Source organism: Schistocerca cancellata, chromosome 3 (assembly GCF_023864275.1).
Source record: "Schistocerca cancellata isolate TAMUIC-IGC-003103 chromosome 3, iqSchCanc2.1, whole genome shotgun sequence".
In the NCBI taxonomy this organism is placed as follows: domain Eukaryota; kingdom Metazoa; phylum Arthropoda; class Insecta; order Orthoptera; family Acrididae; genus Schistocerca; species Schistocerca cancellata.
In genome coordinates, this window is record NC_064628.1 from 513,317,373 (window position 1) to 513,340,533 (window position 23,161).

Below are 23,161 nucleotides of genomic sequence, written 5' to 3' on the forward strand. Positions count from 1 at the left end.
AGAAACCATACTATAAAAAATACCTTTCTTTGTAATACTTCCCCCAATTTTGGATACAAGGGAAAAACTAAAGAAAATAAGTTAAAGTAGGTTACTTTTTATGTAATGTACAGTTATGACTTTCTTTTACAATTTGATGTTTTTTATACTGATGAAAAACTTATCTCTTATATTTAATCTAATGTGACTATAGTATTTACAACTTCAAACTTGCAACCCCTTGACTTTATGAACGTAACTTTTCTATAAATTGTGTAGAATCAGCATTTCAATATGTGATTTACATTTGTTTTCTAACCATGTCCAAAATATAATAGATATTTTTCCTAATTTTCAGATTTAATTTCACTTCCTTTGTTCCAAAGGATAAGAGATACACCCAAGATAGCTGGAAAGAGAGGAAGCTAATGATTACAGTCTCTGAATATTTCCAGATACAGTTCAAAACTTCAATTTTTAAATGTATTTCTTTATTCTTACAGTTGAATTTGAGATGTGGGGATGTGCAGTTAAATTTAGCTTCATAAAGTGACTGCTTTTGACATCACTTTGAGACCTGCACTCTCCTTGGTCTTTGATTTTTAAATTCCTATATACATAATTACATTTATTAGGAATATATTGTGCCACCTATGACACACATTGAATATAATATTTTCTATGCAACACGTCTGTTCACGCCAATGAAGCAATACTCATTTTCCAAATGTGTTAAAATTTAAGTCATATGGTGATACTTGTACAAGAATGTTTATCTTTTTGTGAAATGAAATAATACATGTGTAATTCCCACTTTGGAACTAGCCTTTGTATTATTGCCCCAAGATATTTGCATCACAGAATCACTGATGGTGTAAATCAGTTAAGTGTTACCAGATATCTCAGCCTTTTCTAACTTTTACTATGAATTCTACAGTGTGTTAAAATGTCTGGACATGAAGTTTCTTACAATGGAGAAAAATAAAAAAGAATTGGTGTGATAATAACAGATCTGCTTATTGATCTACCTGAGAGAGTGCCACATGACCATAGCCCTCAGGGAAAAATACATATTTGCTGATCCAGTGAGAAATCATATGCTGAAGGTAGATATCCTGTCTTGATATATCTATCTGAGAGTGTGCCACATTGCCACAGCCTTTCGTGGACTTTGGGTCATATCTCTCCAATGATCTTGCTCAGGACCCTCTTCTTGTGGACCAATTACACAACATCCCAGAAGTGGAGTGTGTCCAATGAGATCATTGCCTTGGTCCATCACACATACCTAGTTGAAAATAAAGAAACAAACTTAAGAACCCATTATCATTCTACACTAATAAAATCGTAATGCTTCATGCTTACCTTAATAATTTTGCTTCTCTTGTCTGTGCTATTCTATACTGTTACATCTTTACAGGAAAATGTATTATAAAGAAACATAAAGTATGGAAATAGTGTCATAGCCATAAATAAAATGTGGTTGAATATCAAGCTGTGGGGTTGTCTTTTCAGTGGTGGTGAGCACATTAAACACATGAAAAATCTATCTGGAAGAGATGCAAAAGCTTAGAGTCTGCTAGAAATCCACAATGAAGTGTAATATGTAACACAGTGAAATCTGATACACAGTGAAATACTGTAGGAGAGAACAGCCAAAAGACAGGGGAAGATATTAGGTAAAGAGTTGTAACCACACAGAACAAATATCAAAGATTTAGTATAAACAATAAGGATGAGGAAAATAAAAGTCCAAGCAAAGCAGAAAATAAAGTAAATTAAAAGGACACAATAAAAAAAAGTAAGAAGATTAATTACCAAGAAGAACAAAGGGAAAAAGATGATGACACAGGATCATAACCCCTTATGACCTTTTAACCTATAAAAGAAAGCTAAACTATCACACACTGACAGTCTAATGGTCGCGTGGGATCTCTCAGATACAAAGCTATGTATTCTTGTAACAGGTGGCCCATGCATGTGCAGACCAAGCTGCCCCCTTTTATATTCCTCAACCTAGTTGCAAGACTAGCGCCAGTCATGCGGTGATATTGCCCACTTCAGGTTGACTGTGTGAGGCCGTTTTGTATCTCAGGTATGTCAGGTGGCCATATTATCACATAAGTCCATAGTGTCTGCTTATTGATTTTGATGCTTCATATAGGTCTTTTATGTAGGAATGTCTTTCACTTATAGTTACTTACTCACCGATAAAATAGCATTGGCAAATACACATGCAATAAAATAGCATTGGCAAATACACATGCATATTCCACAAATGCAATGCGACTACATATGTTACACCTGATATGTGGACTGTCTTTATGGCTATCTGTGAATGTATGTGGATAACAGTATACTATCATCATCTTATTACAGGTCAGTATGGGCACAAGAAAGAAATATATACATTAACTTGTATTTGATGGATTAACACATGTCCCAATGACATTTCTGGTGTGTTGGGTTCCACATCAGGTTCTTCAGATGTAGTGCCAAGTGTACCACAAACAATTGACAATGTACCAGAAGAAGACTGGGAAATGAATGCAGTGGAAATAATCAAGGAACATCAGGACAGTTCAGATATGGAAGAAAGCGTTATGGTGTTTCATCTGATGGTGAAGAGGATGATGAATTCTACGTTTGCCATAAAAAGAAAGGCAAGAAAGTAATTGACTCCATTTCCTGGAAAAAACTCCTTATCGTTCATTGCAAAGGAGGAAACATAAACTAATTAGGAAAATTCTGAGCCCAATTGGCAGAGCTGAGGGCATAAATACAATTTTAGACATGTGAGCTAGTTTATTTGATGACTATATGTTGGTCATCATTGTACATTCCACAAACCATTATATTGGCACCATAAAATATAATTATTCACAGGAGAGAGGTGTCAAACCCCATTGCTCAAACAGAGTTGGCTTCTGTATATTAGTGAACTCTGTAAAGCTATTTCTGTCAGGGGTCATTTTCTCACCTGTTAAAAGTCACTGAAATAAGGCTAGTGGATAAAAAGGGAATAACTATCGATATACAAAATTATAGGTCTATTTCATTGACATCAATACTTAGTAAATTGTTGGAAAGGCTACTTCCTGATCAACTTGAATCATTTTTCTGTAAGTAAAATCTATTAAAAAGCTCTCAGCATTGTTTCAGGAAAGGCAAATCTACAATAACAACTGTAGCTACAGTTTTTCAAGCAGTATTGAATAAACTTGATGATGGAAACAAAGTTATTGTCACCTTTTTAGACCCATCCAAAGCGTTTGCCATTGTAAATCATTCTATTCTTCTATACAAATTAGAAACTTATGGGGGACAGGAGACAATGTGTTAACCTGTAACATACAACTGGGGGACATAACAAACAGTAAAATCATCTTATAAAATTCTTAATTATGGTGTCCCTCAGGGAAGCATTATCGGGCCTTTTTTGTTTATCGTACATCAAAGATATAGTAATTTCTCAAAATTCAAACCTAGTAAATTATGCCAACAATACCTCCTTCATAAGTTAGGACTCTACAAAACAGTTAGCAGTACATAATAACACAGAACATTAGCCTCATCACAGAATATGTCACAAAAAACAAATTGGCACTAAATAAGGACAAGACAATTCTGATGGAGTTTCTGCTAAATTATAAATCAAGACAAGTGTATACTGAGCTAGTTGTCAATTGAAACAAGATAAAAACATAAATTCCTGGGTATTATAGTAGATGAGCATCTTACATGGAATGGTACATGGCTACATGTGTAAAAGAAGTCTACTGTAACACCTACACGCTAAAATGCCATTCTAGCATAATAGTTCCACTTGTCTTAAGACAAATTATACACTCCCATCTACAATATGGTATCGAGATTCGGGGTGGGGGCACCAACAGTATACATTGAGAAGGCTTTCAGGGCCCAGAAAGGAGCAATTAGGATAATAGCTACTATTTGTAAACATCAGTCCTGCAGAGAAGTATAACATACTAACAGTATACACATTGTATATATTGTCAGAACTTTACTGTTTGTAAAAGAAAATAGGGAGCATAAAGTAATCAATAGTTAAATGTGTGCCCCGATAGCTGAATGGTCAGCGTGATGGACTGCCATCCTAAGGGGCCTGGGTTTGATTCCCAGCTGGCTTGGGGATTTTCTCCACTCAGGGACTGGGTGTTGTGTTGTTTTCATCATCATTTCATCCCCATCCAGCACGCAGGTCACCCAGTGTGGCGTTGAATGTAATAAGACCTGCACCACGGTGGCCGGACCTGCCCCGTAAGGGGCCTCCCAGCCAATGACGCCAAATGCTCATTTCATTTCCAATAGTGGAATACATAATTATAATACAAGAAAAAGAGAAGATTACCACATAAAATTTAGTAATAAAAGAGCAACAATTCGTCATCCATTTTCTGCTGGAAGACATTTTTATAACAGGCTGTTAAATAATATAAAACTGTTAAATGGAAACATATTTAAGACAAAATTAAAGCAATTGTTAATTGATAAATGTTTGTACTCCATCAAGGATTTTTAATGTTGTTGCATATAATGTATAAATGGACTATGTCCACAACTGTAAAAGTAATTATTAGACAAACAAACTATTTGTTATTATTATTATTATTTTTATTATTATTATTAATTACATTGTGCTCAGTGACAAGCTATAATGTATTTAAAGTGTAATCTGTTCATGTTAGATCATTCATCTTTAGATTTTACATTATGGTCATTATTTGATGTAGGAAGCTGAACAGCAAATCTTCAAGTCAGGTCTTACTAGAGCTGTTTTCTCTGATGAAGCAAGTTTTCATCTTTGATAGGATGGTAGACATCATATAAGAGTAATTTTGTAGGAAGAGAAATTACAAAAATAGAAACTATGCCAAGAAAATGGATGACAGAATCTTGTAATATCCAATGCAGAGTGGATGGGGAACAGAAACCCGTTGTAGTTGAGGCATGAATAATATTGCACCTCCCGATTCACATTGAAGGACATAATTTAATGCAGTAATACATTTGACTGAGAATATGGCTGATGTCTACAAAATGAGGGTAGCATTTTAATATGAGTGTATGACAAGATTCATTCTCTCAAAATATTATTGTCATTAACTGTTTCATTACTAACATTTCCACATGTACATTTTATTTGTGCAAAAATTACCTTTCTGGTGCAACAGAATATGGAATCAGTGTTGGTATACTTTTCAATCAGTTAGGACATTTCAATTCTCTCATCCCTGATCAAAAAAGAGGGCAATACATTTCATTGTGGTTTACGCTATGCTGTGATAGTATGTAACTATTTTCTATATTTTGTTTATATCATTAGTGTTGTGTAAAGCCATAGTTCATAATAGGGATAAAGGTACACTTCTAACCAGGAATTTAGATTTTCGCAATAAAGGCTGAGATGTGAGTTGGCTGCTTGATGTTAGTGAAAGCACAATATGACCATAGTATGACTATTACTAATGGTACAGAATGACAAAAATATTCTGATTCTGATATCAGAATGGTGTTAAACTTTATTTGATCAAAAGTGCTTAAAATACCATTATGCACCACTAAGGTAACTATTCATTTATATAAGTAATCTGTTCTTCAATATTACAAAACAAGATTTTATAACTATTCCTTACTTTTATAAACTTATTTACTTTTGCTGTCTGCAAATCTAAAGTTGTGTTACTTCTCAGTTGCTAATATCTTGTGGTGGTAAGCTCTCTAGCTATGTTTGTGTTTGCTTGAACAATAAATGTACGGTATTATGTTATAAGGATACTGCCATGAAGAATGTGCTTACAGTGACTTTGTCGAAAAGTAACCATAAGTGCTTGTAACTTTTAGTAAGATAATAATATTTTATGTACACTTGTCATTTATTTAAGGCCTATTTTATGTACACTTTTCATTTATTTAAGGCCAATCAGTGTTTAATCCCCCTCTCTAAAGACCTTCATATATTCATTCTATGTTACATGCTGTCCGGCCTCAGTAGTTGAGTGCTCAGTGTGACGGAATGTCAATCCTAAGGTCCTGGGTTCGATTCCTGGCTGGGTCTGAGATTTTCTCCGCTCAGGGACTGGGTGTTGTGTTGTCCTAATCAACTTCATTTCATCCCCATCGACACGCAGGTTGCCGAAGTGGCATCAATTCGAAAGACCTGCACCAGGCGAACGGTCTACCCAATGGGAGGCCCTAGCCACACGACATTTCATTTCATGTTACATGCTTGAAAGCCAGAAAAATCGTTAACTTTTAACATGTTCTGTCTTCTTACAGGTTGAATTTTTCCACCGTGTGTGAACTCTAGGGATTTATCGATGAAGTATATGCAACAAAAAGGGTCTAATGAACTTATGTCTGGAAATGCGTGGTTTCCATGCTAGAGACCATTTATTCAATCATGCATTGTTACAGAGACTGTGGTCTAATATGTGGTGTACCATGCAGCCACAGTTACAGTATTTGTTGAAAATGGCTTCCATGTGCCTCAACACGTGTGTATGTACTGTAGCATGTTCTGTTTCAAACTCTCACATCAGCCAGGCTGCATCCAAACAGTGTCAAAGGCAGCATGAATACACTGCTCCATTGTCTACACATCTGGAATGGGTTCTGCATACACAATACTTCTGAGATAGCCCCATAATCAGAAATCGTATGGGTTGAGATCTGCTGAAAGAGCAGGCTGTGCAACTGGACCCCCTTGTCCAATCTATTGACTGAGATATGTCAAGACATTAATGGTGAAGTGGGCTGGAGCTCTGTCATGTATCAGCCACATAAGCCTTTGAATCATCAATGGCACTTCTTCCAGGAGGCGAGGCAAAGTCATCAACAAGAAACATTGATACGAGGGTGGTTTGAAAAGTTCTCGGAATCACCACGAGAGGTCAGTGATAGTGCAATGAGTTGTTCACATGATATTCGTTGGATTGTTGCCTGTAAACACATGCCACGTCAGTGCTCTTGGAAGAGAGCTGTGGTGGTGACATGGCTCTGTTGTTGTTCCCGCATAGTGATTTGCGAAGGAGGAAAAAATCGAGATTTGAGCAGTGATTAAGTACTTCGTAAAGAAAGCTATGAAAGCAAAGGACATTCATGCAAATTTCCAAAATACATTGGGGGACTCTGCTCCTTCATATTCAACTGTTGCCAAGTAGACAAATGAATTTAGATTTGCTAGAGAGAGTTTAGATGATGATCCGCACAGTGGTCGACCAAGATGTGTCACTACTCCAGAAATCATTGCAAAAGCACACAAAATGGTCATGGAGTATCACCGATTGAAAGTGTGTGAAATTCCTCATGCTTGCCAGATGTTATCTGAAAGGGTATATCACATTTGAACTGAAGAATTAGAAATGAAAAACTTATCTGCAAGATGGGTGCTGCTACTCTTGACGCTGGATTGAAAACGCATGAGAATGGACATATCGGAACAATATTTGGCCCATTTTAGGAGAAACAATCAAAATTTTTTTGTGCCAGTTTGTGACCAAAGATGAAAATTTTGGGGCACTACTATACCTCAGAGACAAAACAACAGTCAAAGCAGTGGAAACATGCTGATTCTCTGCCACCAAAGAAAGCAAAGACAATTCCTTCGGTGGGAAAGATAATGGCTTCAGCATTCTGGGATGTGAAGGGGATTCTGTTTGTAGATTATCTCCCCACTGGGCTAACAATTACTGGAAAATACTATGCTAACCTCCTGGACAAATTGCAACAAAAGGTACTTGAAAAAAGGCCAGGTTTAATAAGGAAGAAAGTCATCTTCCGTCAAGACATTGTGCGCCCGCACATGTGCTGTCGCTATGGAAAAATTACACAAACTAAGGTATGAATTGTTGCCACACCCACATTATTCACCTGATATGGCTCCATCATACTTCCATCTCTTCCCAAAACTGAAAATTTTTCTTGATGGATGAAAATTCACTTCAAATGAAGAACTGGTAGCCGGAGTTGACAACTACTTTGTAGACATGGAGAAAACTCGTTTTTGAGATGGGATGAAGGCACTGGAACATCATTGGACCAAGTGCAATGATCTACAAGGAGACTACATTGAAAAAATAAAAAAATGTTTCAGTGATGTAAGTACTTCTTTTCTGCTCTGTTCTGAGAACTCTTCAACCCACCCTCATAGTTCCTGTTTGTTAGGTGACACGGAAAGCAGTCTGGTCCAACACAGTTGCCAATTATCCCAGCCCACATGTTCCGGCTGTACAGATACTGATGATTTGCTGTCACCATACCATTAGAGTTCTGTGTACTATCCCACAGATGACTGTCATGAAAATTGAAGATACCACTCTGCATGAAGGTGGCCTCATCTCTGAAAAGGATGGGTGACACAAATCCCGGAACTGTGGTTGCCTGGTGAAGAAACAAGTGACAAAACTGTTCCTGATGCAGAAAACCTGTTGCTAGGAAGTCCTGCACATGCTGTAAATTATAAGGATAGTGACAACTGTCACAGAGAATGTTCCACCCTGTCATCTGGCTTACTCTGTACTGGCAGACCAACTGCCTGGTACTGACACGGTGGTTGCCTTCTACAGTGTTAATCACATTTTCCTCCAAGTGTGGTGTCCGAACATTTCGCGTATGTGCTTCATGATTTACTGCTTCCTGAAATGACAATGTCTCAGAAAAATGGTGGAACACTGTTGCAAACATTGAATGCTTTAGTTGTCAGCTGGGATAGGTCTCCTGATACAACCTTGCTGCCTACTGCCCATTGCCATTTTCCTTTCTGTAAGTAAACATGATACCAGCAAGCTCTCAATTCAAATATGAAACCATTGTGCACAATGATGTATAACATCCACTACAAGATGAGTCAGCAAGAGAAGGGAATTGGACACAGTGCCAATTACTATGGCAGGAGAGGGCACTAGGGCATGACATATGAGGAAGAGTACCACCCTCTATGAGGAAGCTATGCACACAGTAACAGTGGCTGCATGGTACACTCTCTGTCACAAAGTATGTTTGAATAAATGGTCTACAGCATGGAAACCATGCATTTCTGGATGTAAGTTCATTACACCATTTTTGTTCCATACCATCTTGTTGACCAATACCTAGAGTTTGTACACAGTGGAAGAAATCACCCTGTATACAATACGAGTACAGTTGATGACAACCTGGAGCTTTCTCAATGTTTCAAAGGTTGAGCATAATAGGACTGAGACTTTTTATGACTTATGTATGCCACAAGTAAATATTGGAGTAGTGTGGATATTTTGATAAGTTATGAATGCAACTGCAAGATATTTCAAGAAAATCATGGGCTAGTGGAAGTTTGCTTTACAAACAAAATACCCAGTGACCAAACAAGAAAGGTATTGTAGCCACCACAATGAATTACAGAGTAGTCATTCACAAGAAGCTTTAGTTTAAACCAAAATGGTTCATCTTGTTAATCTTGTACATTTTTAACATGTGTGAATAATTAGGTACTGTCAGTCACTATGAGAAAGTTGAGATCTCATTTGTGCAAACATATATTTTTTGACTTTAAGTCAAATGGAGATATTTTGAAATGTCAAGAGGTGAAAGGCCTGCTTGCAAAGATACAATGAACTCATGTCAATTCATTTCCAGAAATAATTACATTTTCCATTTAAAAAAATGACACAGTGCTATTGAAAGACATCAAGTTCATATTTCATATGATTTTTATTCAAACCCAACAGTGGCCTATGTGATTCAGAAATAACTGATTTCTCTGGATATTTCCAAGTAAGTTATGGTGGCTCCTTTATTTGGCTTTGGGCTGTTCTTTGCTTGCCATTTTACATTTGAGCTATAGATCAATTTCCAAAGATGACAGTGTGTTAAACCTCATGAGCTAATAAAAACAAATTCCATCCATCTCTCCCATCACAAGTCTCTGTATCTCTAACCATTTATTTGATTTTTGTGTATTATTGATTTAACGATGATTAACTTTGATAATTTCTTTGATTTTGTGTGTTGTTGATTCAATGACAGTTAACATTGCTTGTCTAGGCAGTAATCCCACATTTTAGTGACCATTCCTAAAAGCCTGGTTTGGTATCTCTGGCTCTGCAGATATTAAGTGTGTAAAGAACAAATACTGTGGGCAGTTAGTTGTAAAGCTATGAGTTAAAAATTAAATTTTGTATACAAACAGTATTTGAGTAAGTTCAGTGTATTTGTGGGACACATATTGATAATTACTTATCAGCTACATTGTGGAAATACGTGTGTATTAGACTTTCAGGTAATCAGCTTTCTGCTGATGCAACCACTTTAATGGCATGCGACCAGCATGTGAGGCTGGGCTGTTGCATCCATGATGCAGCTGACAGGAGGTCAACAGTAAACACAGTACAGTTTGTCATATAAGCTATTTCTAACATATGTAACATAAACACATAAAAAGAGATGTAAATTACTGATGTATATTAAGCAAGAAGATAACAGAACTGCATCTCCTCATTGTCCCAGCATTTCTGACACCTGCCTAGGAAATTGTTCATTACATTCTGCAGTTTCCTCTGAAAAATGGCAGCAATTTCTTGATGAATGTTAGTTTTAAGTTTGTATAAAGTGTGTGGATTTGCTACGCACATTTTCTCATTTAATGTCACCAGAGGTAAAAATTGCAGGCAATTAAATTGGGGGAACAAGGGAGCCATATGATGTTAGTGACAACTCTAACTTGAAAAAGTCAAAACATTTCCTATAATGAAAAGCTGGCTGTATGTGCAGTTGCAGAGTCATACTGAGCGCTCGTGAAAAAATGTTCTCTAATTAGTAACAAAAGGCTGCAAACTGTTTGCAACATGCCTCTAAATGTTAACTGGTTCCTGGAAAAAAGGGCCTGTTGTTCTCTCAATGCTAATAGCACACTGTACTCCTATTTACTGATCATGCAGAGATTACTTGTGTAATATACAGGGTGATTCAAAAAGAATACCACAACTTTAGGAATTTAAAACTCTGCAACGACAAAAGTCAGAGCTAAGCACTAGCTGTCGGCGAATTAAGGGAGCTATAAAGTTTCATTTAGTTGTACATTTGTTCGCTTGAGGCGCTGTTGACTAGGCGTCAGCGTCAGTTGATGCTAAGATGGCGACCGCTCAACAGAAAGCTTTTTGTGTTATTGAGTACGGCAGAAGTGAATTGACGACAGTTGTTCAGCGTGCATTTCGAACAAAGTATGGTGTTAAAGCTCCTGATAGGTGGTGTATTAAACATTGGTATAAACAGTTTACAGAGAATGGGTGTTTGTGCAAAGGGAAAAGTTCTGGATGGCCGAGAACGAGTGATGAAAATGTAGCACGCATCCAGCAAGCATTTGTTCGCAGCCCAGGAAAATCGACTCACAGAGCTAGCAGAGAGCTGCAAATTCCACAATCAACTGTATGGAGAGTCCTACGAAAAAGGTTAGTTATGAAACCTTATCGTCTGAAATTGGTTCAAGCACCGTCTGCAGCTGATAAGATTAAAAGAATCGATTTCTGTGATTTTATCCTTGCTCAAATGGAAACAGATGAATCTTTCATTTCAAAGATTGTGTTTAGTGATGAAGCAACTTTCCACACTAACAGGAAAGTCAACTGTCACAATGTCTGTATATGGGGCACTGAGAATCCGTGGGAAACAACTCAGTATGAACGTGACTCGCCTAAGGTGAACGTTTTCTGTGCCATTTCAGCCAATAAAGTTTTTGGTCCCTTTTTCTTCGAAGGTGCTACTGTAACTGGACTACAGTATCTGGAGATGTTAGAGAATTGGCTGTTCCCTCAGCTCGAACAAGAAGCACAACAATTCATATTTCAGCAGGATGGAGCGCCACCACATTGGCACTTATCTGTCCGTAACTACCTGAGCGAAACTACCCGAGGCGATGGATCGGCCACCAGGCAGCCCGTGACAGAGCACTTCATCACTGGCCTCCAAGAAGCCCTGATCTTACCCCCTGTGATTTTTTCTTATGGGGGTATGTTAAGGATATGGTGTTTCGGCCACCTCTCCCAGCCACCATTGATGATTTGAAACGAGAAATAACAGCAGCTATCCAAACTGTTACGGCTGATATGCTACAGAGAGTGTGGAATGAGGGAGTATCGGGTTGATATTGCTTGAGTGTCTGGAGGGGGCCATATTGAACATCTCTGAACTTGTTTTTGAGTGAAAAAAAAACCTTTTTAAATACTCTTTGTAATGATGTATAACAGAAAGTTATATTATGTTTCTTTCATTAAATACACATTTTTAAAGTTGTGGTATTCTTTTTGAATCACCCTGTATTAGGCATATCAGAACTCCAATAATGGTTATTTTGTGAATTAACGTACCCACTTAGATGGAATTGTGATACATCCAAAAACAAGGGTAGGTTAGGGTCATTTTCTCCATCATGATGTAAATTACTGATGTATATTAAGCAAGAAGATAACAGAACTGCTTCTCCTCATTGTCCCAGCATTTCTGAAACCTGCTTAGGAAATTGCATTACATTCTGCAGTTTCAAAATCCATTCACAAAACCACAACCTTTTTCAGTGTCACCCAATTTACGTTCTTGTGCTATAGTACTTTATAGGGATGTAATGTCAGTAACTCCACAGCCATTTGAACAAATCTGTAGGAATCACAGAGTGAAAAATCTGCAAATCTGCCAACAAAAGTGGAAAAACTGGAGAAGTTATTGAAGCAGGTTTCTGCCAGAAGAAATGAATCACTCTTCTTAAATACTTTGTACAACAACTTTGTGATGACACATGGTCATATATTCTATAGTTATAGGCAAGTGGGGCAGGACAGTTGGATATATACCCATCACCTCTAATGGAGATAAAGATAGAAAAGCTTAATGCAATGAGAAGTGTCAGTGTATTGCATGAGGCTAGAAGAGTGGCAGAACAGTTGCAGTTAGATGTATTATAAATCCAAGAGCCATACACAAAGGCAGGAAAGGTCCCCATTATGCCAATAACTGCCCATGTAGTCCCACAAGGGAATGTCCTATGGCAGCAAGTTGCATCAAGGTGTCCAGTGTTTTCAGTTTAGTGATGAGATCAATGACTATCTGCTGACACTTAAGGATATTAATTACCAAGGATGAACTAAGCCTCTTGTGTATTCTGTTGATGCACATGCAAGGTCAATATTTTGACATAGCCAACTGACTGACAACTAGAGGAAGCTGTTGTGGAACTCAACCTACAGGTATTGAATGCATCTCACAATCTGCCAGCCTATGAAGGAGGCTCGGAGCAATGTCAATATCGACATCACCGTAGCAAATATGGCAGTGGCATGCCGTATGAAGGGCTGGAAAGTTGCAAGTTAAATGACAATGAGTGACCACAGTATCACACACTACACCATCACTGGAAGGGAAATCCAAGATGCCACAGCAAAAATGTGTGTAAGGTCCAAATACAAGATCAAGAATGCTAACAGGGAAGAACTAAGAAGAGTGTTTTAGTGTCCAACAATTCCATTGTTGGGTGGTGATGTAGATGTTAAAACACAAGAACTTACAGTGGCTATACTTAGAGCAATGGAGGCATCAATATCTATCAGTAGGTGTCATTCTAAAGGAGTACCTTGCATCTGGACTGAAGTGCTGCAGAAATTAAGATGTGAAACAAGAAGAGCTAGGAAGCTACAACAGAGCAGCATGACTCAAGAAGAAAGAGTCTGAATGTTGCATAGATACAGGTATGTTAAACAATGTAAGAGTTGTGGAAAACAAAAATAGAATGATTGAAGAAATTCATGGAGGCTAACTTAGAAACCTATCCCTGAGGTGTACCATAAAAATAGTCTGTGAGAAAATACAGTCACCAACAGTCTTACCCATGCAAAAAAGGAATGATGGGACAGTAACAGAAAGTTGGGAACAGTCAGCTGCCCTGCAAATGGAAAATTCCTGACGATGGAGAGGAAGGTGAGATGGATGATTGGTATAGGTTATGGGAAGAATATTGGAACAATAAATTTGTACACCCCTTCACACAAGAATAAATTAGGCAAACAATTTTAAGGTTGAAAAAGGAAAAATCTCCAGGAGCAGACAGGATCCCTGCCAAAGTAATACAAGTCTCATGTGATCAACTAGATAGTTACTTGTGTGATCTGTGCAATGGGTGTCTTGCAAGGAAGGGTGCCTGCACTGTGGAAGAAAGCTGAACTGGTAATAATTAATAAAGGACAAGATAAGGATCCAATGATAACCAGATTCTACAGACCAATTTGTCTTTTGAGAGTTCTCGGCAAGATATTTGAAAAACTATTATGCGAAAGATTACAAAATCACAGACTGCTACATGGGGTGACCCTCACCAGTATGGGTTTAGAAAAGGCAAGTCAACTGAAGACACAATTAATAAAGCTTTTGCTAGCAACAGATACTCATTCTAAGTACACTCTAGGAGTGATGATTAATATTGCTGGCACTTTCAATTACATATGGTGGCTGTCTTTCTTTGGTTGCCTTAGGGATCTGGAGTGTCCAGGAGCATTGTATAACTGCCTGAGAGATTATTGCCACAGGTGACATGCTTATTTAACATTCCCGGGAAAGAAAATAACAAAGACAATAACAAAAGGCTGTCTGCAGGGATCAGTATGTGGTCCAGAGTTTTAGGATGTGGCACTGGATTCCATACTACAGAAGTTACATGAAAGCAGGCTGATGGCATCTTCAGATTACGTGCTGTTCATTGCAAGTGGTGACTCTGGAAGAATTATAGAAGACAAATGTAATGTGGCCATCCACAAACTTGAGGGCTGGTTTTGAAGTGTTAAATTGTCTCTAGCAATTCGAAAACAGTGTACCTCCTGCTGAAAAGGAACCTAATAAGAAATCCTAAAGTAAAATTAAATGATGTTACAATTAGGAGAAGCATAGTAACAAGATATCTAGGGGTATTTCAGGATGAATGTCATAACTTTGTATGTAGAGGAAGCAGTCAGAAAAGGAACAAATGTGATGAATAAAATTATAACCATTGCAAATAGACAATTTCAGCTTCCCTTGAACACATTCAGAGGATACTGCCAAACTATATTAGCACCTCTCATAGGATATGGTGCAAATGTCGGGGCTCATAGATTGCATCTAATGAAGCCAGCCTCAGCAGTGAGAAGAGTTTAACAATGCATGCTACTAATATTAATGGGCCCCTATTGCACTACCTTGAATGATACTTTAATAGTATTTCTAGTAATATGCCCAGTGGACTTGGAAGTTAGGAAAAAGGGTGGACTTGGAAATTAGGAAAAAGGGAGCCTTTTACTGATTAAAGAAAGGAAATCAAATGGAAGTACAAAGGGTGCTTGGGACTGAGGCAAATTCGAAAAAGGCAATAAAAGATTGCACATTATACATGTGGAAAATGAATGGGACACTTCAGGTACTGGCAGGATAACATACGAATTTCTCTCTACCATCAAAGAGAGATTAAAAGTGAGATTCTTAACCCATCAAGTGGACTGATACCTTACCTGACTGGCCTTGGCCCTTACACCACATATCTATACAAAATTGGAAGACAGATGAATGATAGCTGTGGCAGTGTGGGCACACCAGAACACAGATTGTGGGACTGCAAACTCTATGAAGATGCAGCAGGTAATGGACACTAAGTATTGAGGAGATTGTATTCTAAAGCAGCACTAAGGAGCAAGCTGACCTGGTGCATCTTGGACAATATTGCAGCAACAGTATGCAGGAAGGCCAAGGTAAACATAATGAGGCATTTAACCATAAATCAACATGCTGCCATCTAGGCTAGACAACATACTCTGCAGATGAAGAGAAGATAATTGAGGTTAGCAACCACTGAATGAAATACTGTCCCAAGAATCTACATTGCATTGGTACAGATGATCATGGAAGAGTGGACTTTAAGAAATAGCAGTGATAGCTGGAATTACTTGCTATAGTGGAAACGCTGCTGATGTGCTGTCCGATGCCCAAGGAATCCAGCAGACTATGGCTGTTAACTGGGGTAGTATGAGGGTGGATCCAGTAATGAAAACAACTGTCTACAAGTTAAATGCACCAAAATAAATGTACAAACAGAGAACAAAATTCTGTAGTGTTTGTAGTAGATTAGTAGGAGGGTAATTGATTAAGAGTTTTAATGCAGTTTTGTAGTAGTAGAAACAGTTGTAGTTTTTTTAAAATTAAGTATCAGAAATAAATAATTAATACCTAATTTATTACTCTCCAGTGAACTGTGAATTGTATGGCCTATTTTAGATTTTCAGATAATAGGCTGTAACTGTGAAAAATAAATACCCATTTGGTAAAACACTTTCCTGCTGTCTGAAGAAGACTGTAAGTGCTTGCTGCACATATTTGTCCAATAGGAATCATCAGCTTTCTTAATGGACTGAAGGAATGATAACTGCATGGAGAAAGATCAGGACCATTGGGCTGGTGTTCAAGTGTCTCCCATTTGAGTTGGCATAAATTCTGTGTTGAAAAATTTGCGATGCAGGGATGTGCGTTGTTATGAAGCAGCATGGAACGGTGCACTATTCCACTGGTTTTTGACAGACAAGCTGCCTTGTACACATTCTTCATTCTCTGATGTATGTCTACTGGTGTTTGTCCTTTGGCAGCCAAGAAAAGAATAAGAGCATGTTGGTCCTGTTTGGACACAATTGGTAATGTCACTACCATAGTTCATGTTTCTGCATTTACTGCATTCATGTCAGGAAGACACAAATGTCATACTAATCTCTTGCCTATGTGGTGGTGCTTGTATATCAGCATCAGAGTTACACTATGTTGCATATACACTGCAGCAATGTCCTCAAACAGAAACTTTTTTTTACTTCTTATACTGTTTCTTCATATAAGTTAAAAGAAAAGAATTAATAACAAAATTTACTCACTTCTACGGCAGTCTGTGGTAAAATGCTTGATGCCACATTGAAAGTTAGAGCTTCATTCCATACTGGATTGCAGTTTGATTTTCTTGCTGCAGTCTTCTTCTTCTTCACTCTTTTACCACCATTTAGCAAGTACACCTTCACAAATGGATCTGAAAATAAAACAAGAAGTTTTTGCTACCAATTAAAAGTAGAATATTATACTATTGCTCAATATTTCATAACACCCTTTACACATGTGAAAGTAGTTGTAAGTCATAAAGTGCAAGAAAAGTTTGTTCCTAACATCTATAGTTCTTTGTTAATGCATAACTTGACTTGTGCCATATCCCTTAGTGTCATGTTCTACAAAACATGATGATTGAGAAAATGAATGACTGAATAAAATTGTAACTATTAAGCAGTACAAAATCAAGTAAATGTACACAGTCTGTCAAGCAACATCATACATAATACACACAGTTGTAAAGAGAAGCTGGTCATATGTGACAGATGTGTCTCCAAGTTTGAGATGCAGTGGTCACAACAGAGCTGCCTCGCAACATGGGCCTAAGAGATCATATGTTGTCATATAAGGGATTATATGCCCTCCATTCAAGAGTTTCATTTGTTGAAACCTATTGCAGTTGGAAGCAAGACAAGTACCAAAATTCATTGTAAGTTGATTTCTAATGATAGGCCATGATGATAACTGTTTTTCTTTGATTAATATCGATGAGACCATGTAAATACCAGTACATAAATAGGAGACAGAAACAGTCACAGAATAAAATGATGAAGCAGTAGCTCCTTCTTTCCCAAATTAAAAGGTTTCCTGTTAGTTTAATACTTTAAATGTAGCCTGTGTACACATAAATAATGTGTACCAGAATAGAGGAAGTTTTTATTGTAAGAATGTAGTTAGTTTAACAATGAAAATAATCAGTTATTGACAGTATAAGTGGATAGATAAAAAAGCTACTCACCAAGCAGTGGCAGGGACACACACACACACACACACACACACACACACACACACACACACACACACACAAGGATTTAACTTTTACAAGCTTTCACAGCCAGAGGCTCCTTCTTCTGGCAGAAGAGTTGAAGGGTAAGGAAGAGGGGTGAAGGAAAAGGACTGAAGAGGTTTAGGGAAATGGGTACAGTTCAGAAAATTCACCCAGAACCCCGGGTCAGGGGAGACTTACTGGATGGGATGAGAAGGGAAGACTGTTGGGGACTGCACTGGATGCGATTTGAAAACCTGAGAGCTGATAGGTGGAAGACAGGGTAATATGCAAGATGTAGATTACTACTAAAACATCATGCACGAGTTAATGACAGTGGAAAGCTGAATGCATTGTATGTAACAGAGGTTGCAGGGGGGACGGTGAAAAATAGACAAGGCAGAAAATGAAAGATGTAGAAAACTGAAATGGAGTGAAGAAAGGAGTAGTTACTGTGAACAAATGCTGTGACAGAAGGAATTAATGTAAATTAAGGCCAGGTGGGAGTTGAAAACCAAGGACATGTTGTAGTGCTAGTTCCCACCCTTTTCATTGGCATGACTACCACCCAGTTATCAGTCAGGATGAATGGGCATAGGCAGAGGGTGTATACAGGACACACAACTGTATGTTGTAGAGCATGCTTTACAACATGACAATCATGACCTCAGTGCCTGTTCCACCACATGTGCCATCTGGATTCTCCCCTCAGACACCAGTTTCTCAGAACTCCGCAGGTGGGAACCAATGCTATAACATGTCCTTGGTTCCCGCCACCCACCTGGCCTTAATTTACTTTGATTCCTTGCACCTCAGCATTTATTCCCAGTAACTAATCCTTTCTTTGCTCCATTGTAGTTTCCTACATCCTTCATTTTTTGACTCATCTATTTTTTGCCATCCCCCTCCCACCTCTGTTACACACAATACACTTAGCTTTTCAGCCTCTTTAATTCATGCAAAATGTTTTAAAGATAATATCTGTTTTGCGTATTACCTTGTCTTCCATTTTTAAACTCTCAGGTTTTCAAATCTCATCTGGTGCAGTGCCCAACAGTCAGTCTTTCCTTCTTATCCCATCTGATAAGTCTCCCTTGACCCGGGGTGCTGCGTGACTTTTCTGAATTGTACCCCTTTCCCTAAATCTCTCCAGGTCTTTTCTTTCTCGCCTCTTCCTTCCCCTTCAACTCTTCTGCCAGAAAAAGGAGCCACTGGCTCCAAAAGCTTGTAAAAGTTAAGGCTTTTGTGTGTTTGCTACCCTGCTGCCACTTGGTGGGTAGATTTTTTCATCTACCCGTTTATATTATATTATCAACAATTGATTATTTTCGTTGTTAGATTAGCCCATGTGGCCATCATTCCTTCTTATGTGACTCTCTTGACAGTCTTTATTGTTGTCTGTATTCTTCAAACGTAGCATCAGTTTTCTACCGATTGTGCTAGTATTCTGATCATTTATTTACCTCAACCACCCAGTTTTATCAATGCTTTGCCCCTACATCTTTTCTCATAGTACCGGTTTTCATGCTTATACACAAGCCCATTGTTATTTGTGGATTTGCATATAAGAATTCCACTGTTATTAACCAATTTGTCCACAATTCACTTCTACAAAATGAGCTTGGCCCACCTCATTAACATCGCAGAGCCTTTACCGCTGGCTCACAGACCTGTAATAACTCGTAATTACAAGAACCAGTCACAACAGTTCAGAGTTCTCAACCTCTCATCCAAAGCACTTTCCTCCCCCCCCCCCCCCCCCCCTTTTCCTCCAAATTATCTGTATTATCCAAGGGTCTCACTTTCTGCCCTGAACCTGCATTTAATCATGCTGCCTTGGTGAAGGACCTACTTTCCTTTACATGTAATGTCAACTGAAAATATCACTTTGCAACCCAATCCCAAAACCTTTCCAACAGCAAACCTGACCTGAACCCTGCCTTGACGGTTCTGACCACAATCCCAACTTGATCCGTGAGCACTACCTGAGAATCATCCCTTCCAAGAATTCCTCACATCCAGCATTGCTTCACAACCACTCCTCAGGTCCCTACAACATGACCATAACCTATCCTCTGCAGAACTCCATGCTCTATATTCCCTAAAATCTGATAACTCCATCATTATCCTCCCAGCAGACACAGGATCTACCACTGTGGTACTTGACCGACAGGAATATGTTAGCGAAGCTCTATGCCAGCTGTCTGACGCCTCTACTTACACCATCTGCCATCAAGATCCCATCCCTGTGATTCAAACTGGCCTGTAGTTCCTCCTAAAAGCCTCAGGACCTTCACAAGGATGTATGTCTCAATCCATAGAACTTCTTACCCCACCCAAACAGCATACCCTCACCTTTTACCTTCTTCCTCAGATCCACAAACCCAATCATCCTGGCCATCCTATTGTTGCTGACTTCAAAGCAGCCACTGAACGTATATCTGGCTTAGTTGATCAACACCTGCAACCCATAGCGCAAAGGCTTCCCTCCTATATTAAAGATACCAACCATTTCCTAGATCATCTGAAATCTGTGTCTGTCCCACTCTCACCACACAGCTTGCTTGTCACCATCTCCCTCTATACCAACATCCCCTGCTGCTGAACATTTCCTCAGTCAACACCCACCTGATTCCAAACCTATGACATCCTTCTTGCTGACCTTAATCAACTTTGTACTTACCAACAATTACTTCACATTTTAGGGGCAGACATGCAAACATATCAGGAGTACAGCCATGGGAACTAGGGTGGCTCTTTCCTATGCCAACTTTTTCATGGGTCACTTGGAGGGGGCATTCCCGGGATCCATAAGCCTTCAGCCCCTGGTTTGGTCAGATACATTGATGACATCTTTGCCGTATGTACTCATGGTGAGGCGGACCTATTAAAATTCCTGGAATCTCTAAATACCTTCTCCCATTCAAATTTCACATGATCCTATTCTGAATCCCATGCCGCTTTCCTTGATGTTGATCTCATCCAGCTACAACTTCCGTCCACATCAGACCTGCTAACAAAACAACAATACTTACATTTTGACAGTTTCCATCCTTTGCATGTCAAATTTTCCCTCCCATATAGCCTTTGCATTTGGGGAAACTGTTTGTATACAGACTCTTTACAGCATTACACCACCACTCTCATTTAAGCCTTCACTGGACATAATTATCCCAATGGCCTAGTTCAAAAGCAGATTTCCCAGGCTATCACATCCAATTCTGGTACTGCTGATCCCTCCAAAAACCGATTTCGGAGCACACCACATGTCAACCAGTATTATCCTGTTCTTGAATGTATCAATCAGCTACTTTGACAAGGCCGTGAGTTCCTAAAATCATGCCCTGGAATGAGATCCATTATGTCTGAGATTTTGTCCATTACTCCTAAAACAGCTTATTGTTGCTCTCCAAATCTCCACACAGTCCTAATCAGACCCTATGCTCCTTCTGCACCCATCTCCCAACCCTATGGCTCCTACCCCTGTGATCATCCCTACTGCAAGACTTGCCGTATGCACTCTCTTATCACCACCTATTCCACCCCTGTAACTGGCAAAACACATACTATCAAAGGCAGAGCCATCTGTGAAACAACATATGTCATATACCAGCTGTTATGAAAACACTGTTTGAACTTTTACATCGGCATAACTACCACCAAGCTATCAGTCAGGATGAATGGGCATAGGCAGAGGGTGAAACAGGCAACACACAATTATCTGTTGCAGAGCATGCTGTACAACATGACAGTCATGATCTCAGTGTCTGTTTCACCACAAGTACCATCTGGATTCTTCCCCCAGACACCAGTTTCTCAGAACTCCGTAGGTGGGAACTAGCACTAAAACATGTCCTTGGTTCTTGACGCCCACCTGACCCTAATTTACATTGCTTCCTTACGTCTCAGCATTTATTCACAGGACAAGTACCATCTGGATTCTTCCTCCAACCACCAGTTTCTCAGAACTCCATAGGTGGGAACTAGCACTAAAACATGTCCTTGATTCTTGACACCCACCCATCCTTAATTTATGTTACTTCCTTACATCTCAGCATTTATTCACAGTAAGTATCCTTTCTTCACTCCATTTTAGTTTCCTACATCTTTCATTTTCTGACTTGTCTATTTTTCACTTTCCACCCTTCCACCTCTGTTACATACAAAGCATTTAGCTTTTCACTCTTATGAACTCAAGCATGATGTTTTAGTAGTAATCTCTGTCTTGCATATTACCCTGTGTTCCACCTTTAAGTTCTCAGGTTTTCAAATCTCATCTGGTGCTGCCCCCAACAATCAGTCTTTCCTTCTCATCCTGTCTCTGGTAAGTCTCCCTTCACCTGGGTTTCTGGATGACTTTTCTTAACTGTACCCCTTTCCTTAAACCTTCCCAGTTCTTTTCCTTCACTCCTCTTCCTCCCCTTCAACTTGTCTGCCAGAAGAAGGGGCCACTGTCTCCAAAATCTTGTAAAAGTTAAACCTTTTTGTGTGTGTGTGTTTTCTTCTACCGCCACTTGGTGAGTAGATATTTTATCTATCAGTGCAGTTAGTTTGCAACAGCTATGTGTCTAAGTTTAACTGCGCCTTGACTTTTCCACACCTGATGATATCTATAAAATATGATGAATAAATGATGGGACAAAACAAAAGTATAGGTAGTCTAACTGGCTATTAAGTCATATTTGTTCAATGAGTTGCATAGCATTACATTGGTAGACTGTAAGTTAAACAAAAACGGTCTGAAATTACAAAGTGACATAATGCTCATTTTCAATAATCTGGGGTCATGGAAAAAGTTCTAACTGACAAAAAATTACTATTTTACAGTTAAAGTTGTGACTATTTGTAACAGATACATTTATTCTCTTTTTTATTTATTTACTGGTTGGCAATACTGATTTACCCTTAAAAGTACCAGTTTCAGTCATGATCTGCAACCACATGTAGATCTACAAACAAGGGAACAAAATTAAAAACCTGAAAATTTACTGTAACATTGCAAGGATAATGTTATTTTGTGTTAACAGGTTTTAGTTTGTTTTCTTACCTGTAGATCCAAATATGGCTGTAGATCACAGCTGAAGCCAGTAATTGTAAGAGTAAACCTTTAAATGATGTATGGTGAACAAAGGAATAAAAATGATTATTTTTAATCACAGCAACTGTGTTGTATTTCACATGATACATTCATTCCAGTGCTGGTTCCAGATTAAGACAGTGCAGTACCTGTTGTAAATGCTAAGAAGAAGCCCTTCATGTGTTTTAGGCCTC

The 23,161-nt window shown here is 38.6% G+C and overlaps 1 protein-coding gene across 1 annotated transcript in view; it reads right to left on the bottom strand.

Annotated features, from left to right (window-relative positions):
• Positions 1 to 344: 344 nt before the first annotated feature.
• LOC126176390 (synaptotagmin-5) overlaps positions 345 to 23,161 on the bottom strand; it is a gene marked incomplete at its 5' end in the record, with an annotated part of 216,406 nt that continues 193,589 nt past the window's right edge. Inside the window, 2 exons of the mRNA XM_049923547.1 lie at positions 345 to 1,267; positions 16,902 to 17,050. Coding sequence (XP_049779504.1) covers positions 1,109 to 1,267; positions 16,902 to 17,050 — 308 coding nt within the window. The remainder of the gene's footprint in view (positions 1,268 to 16,901; positions 17,051 to 23,161) is intronic.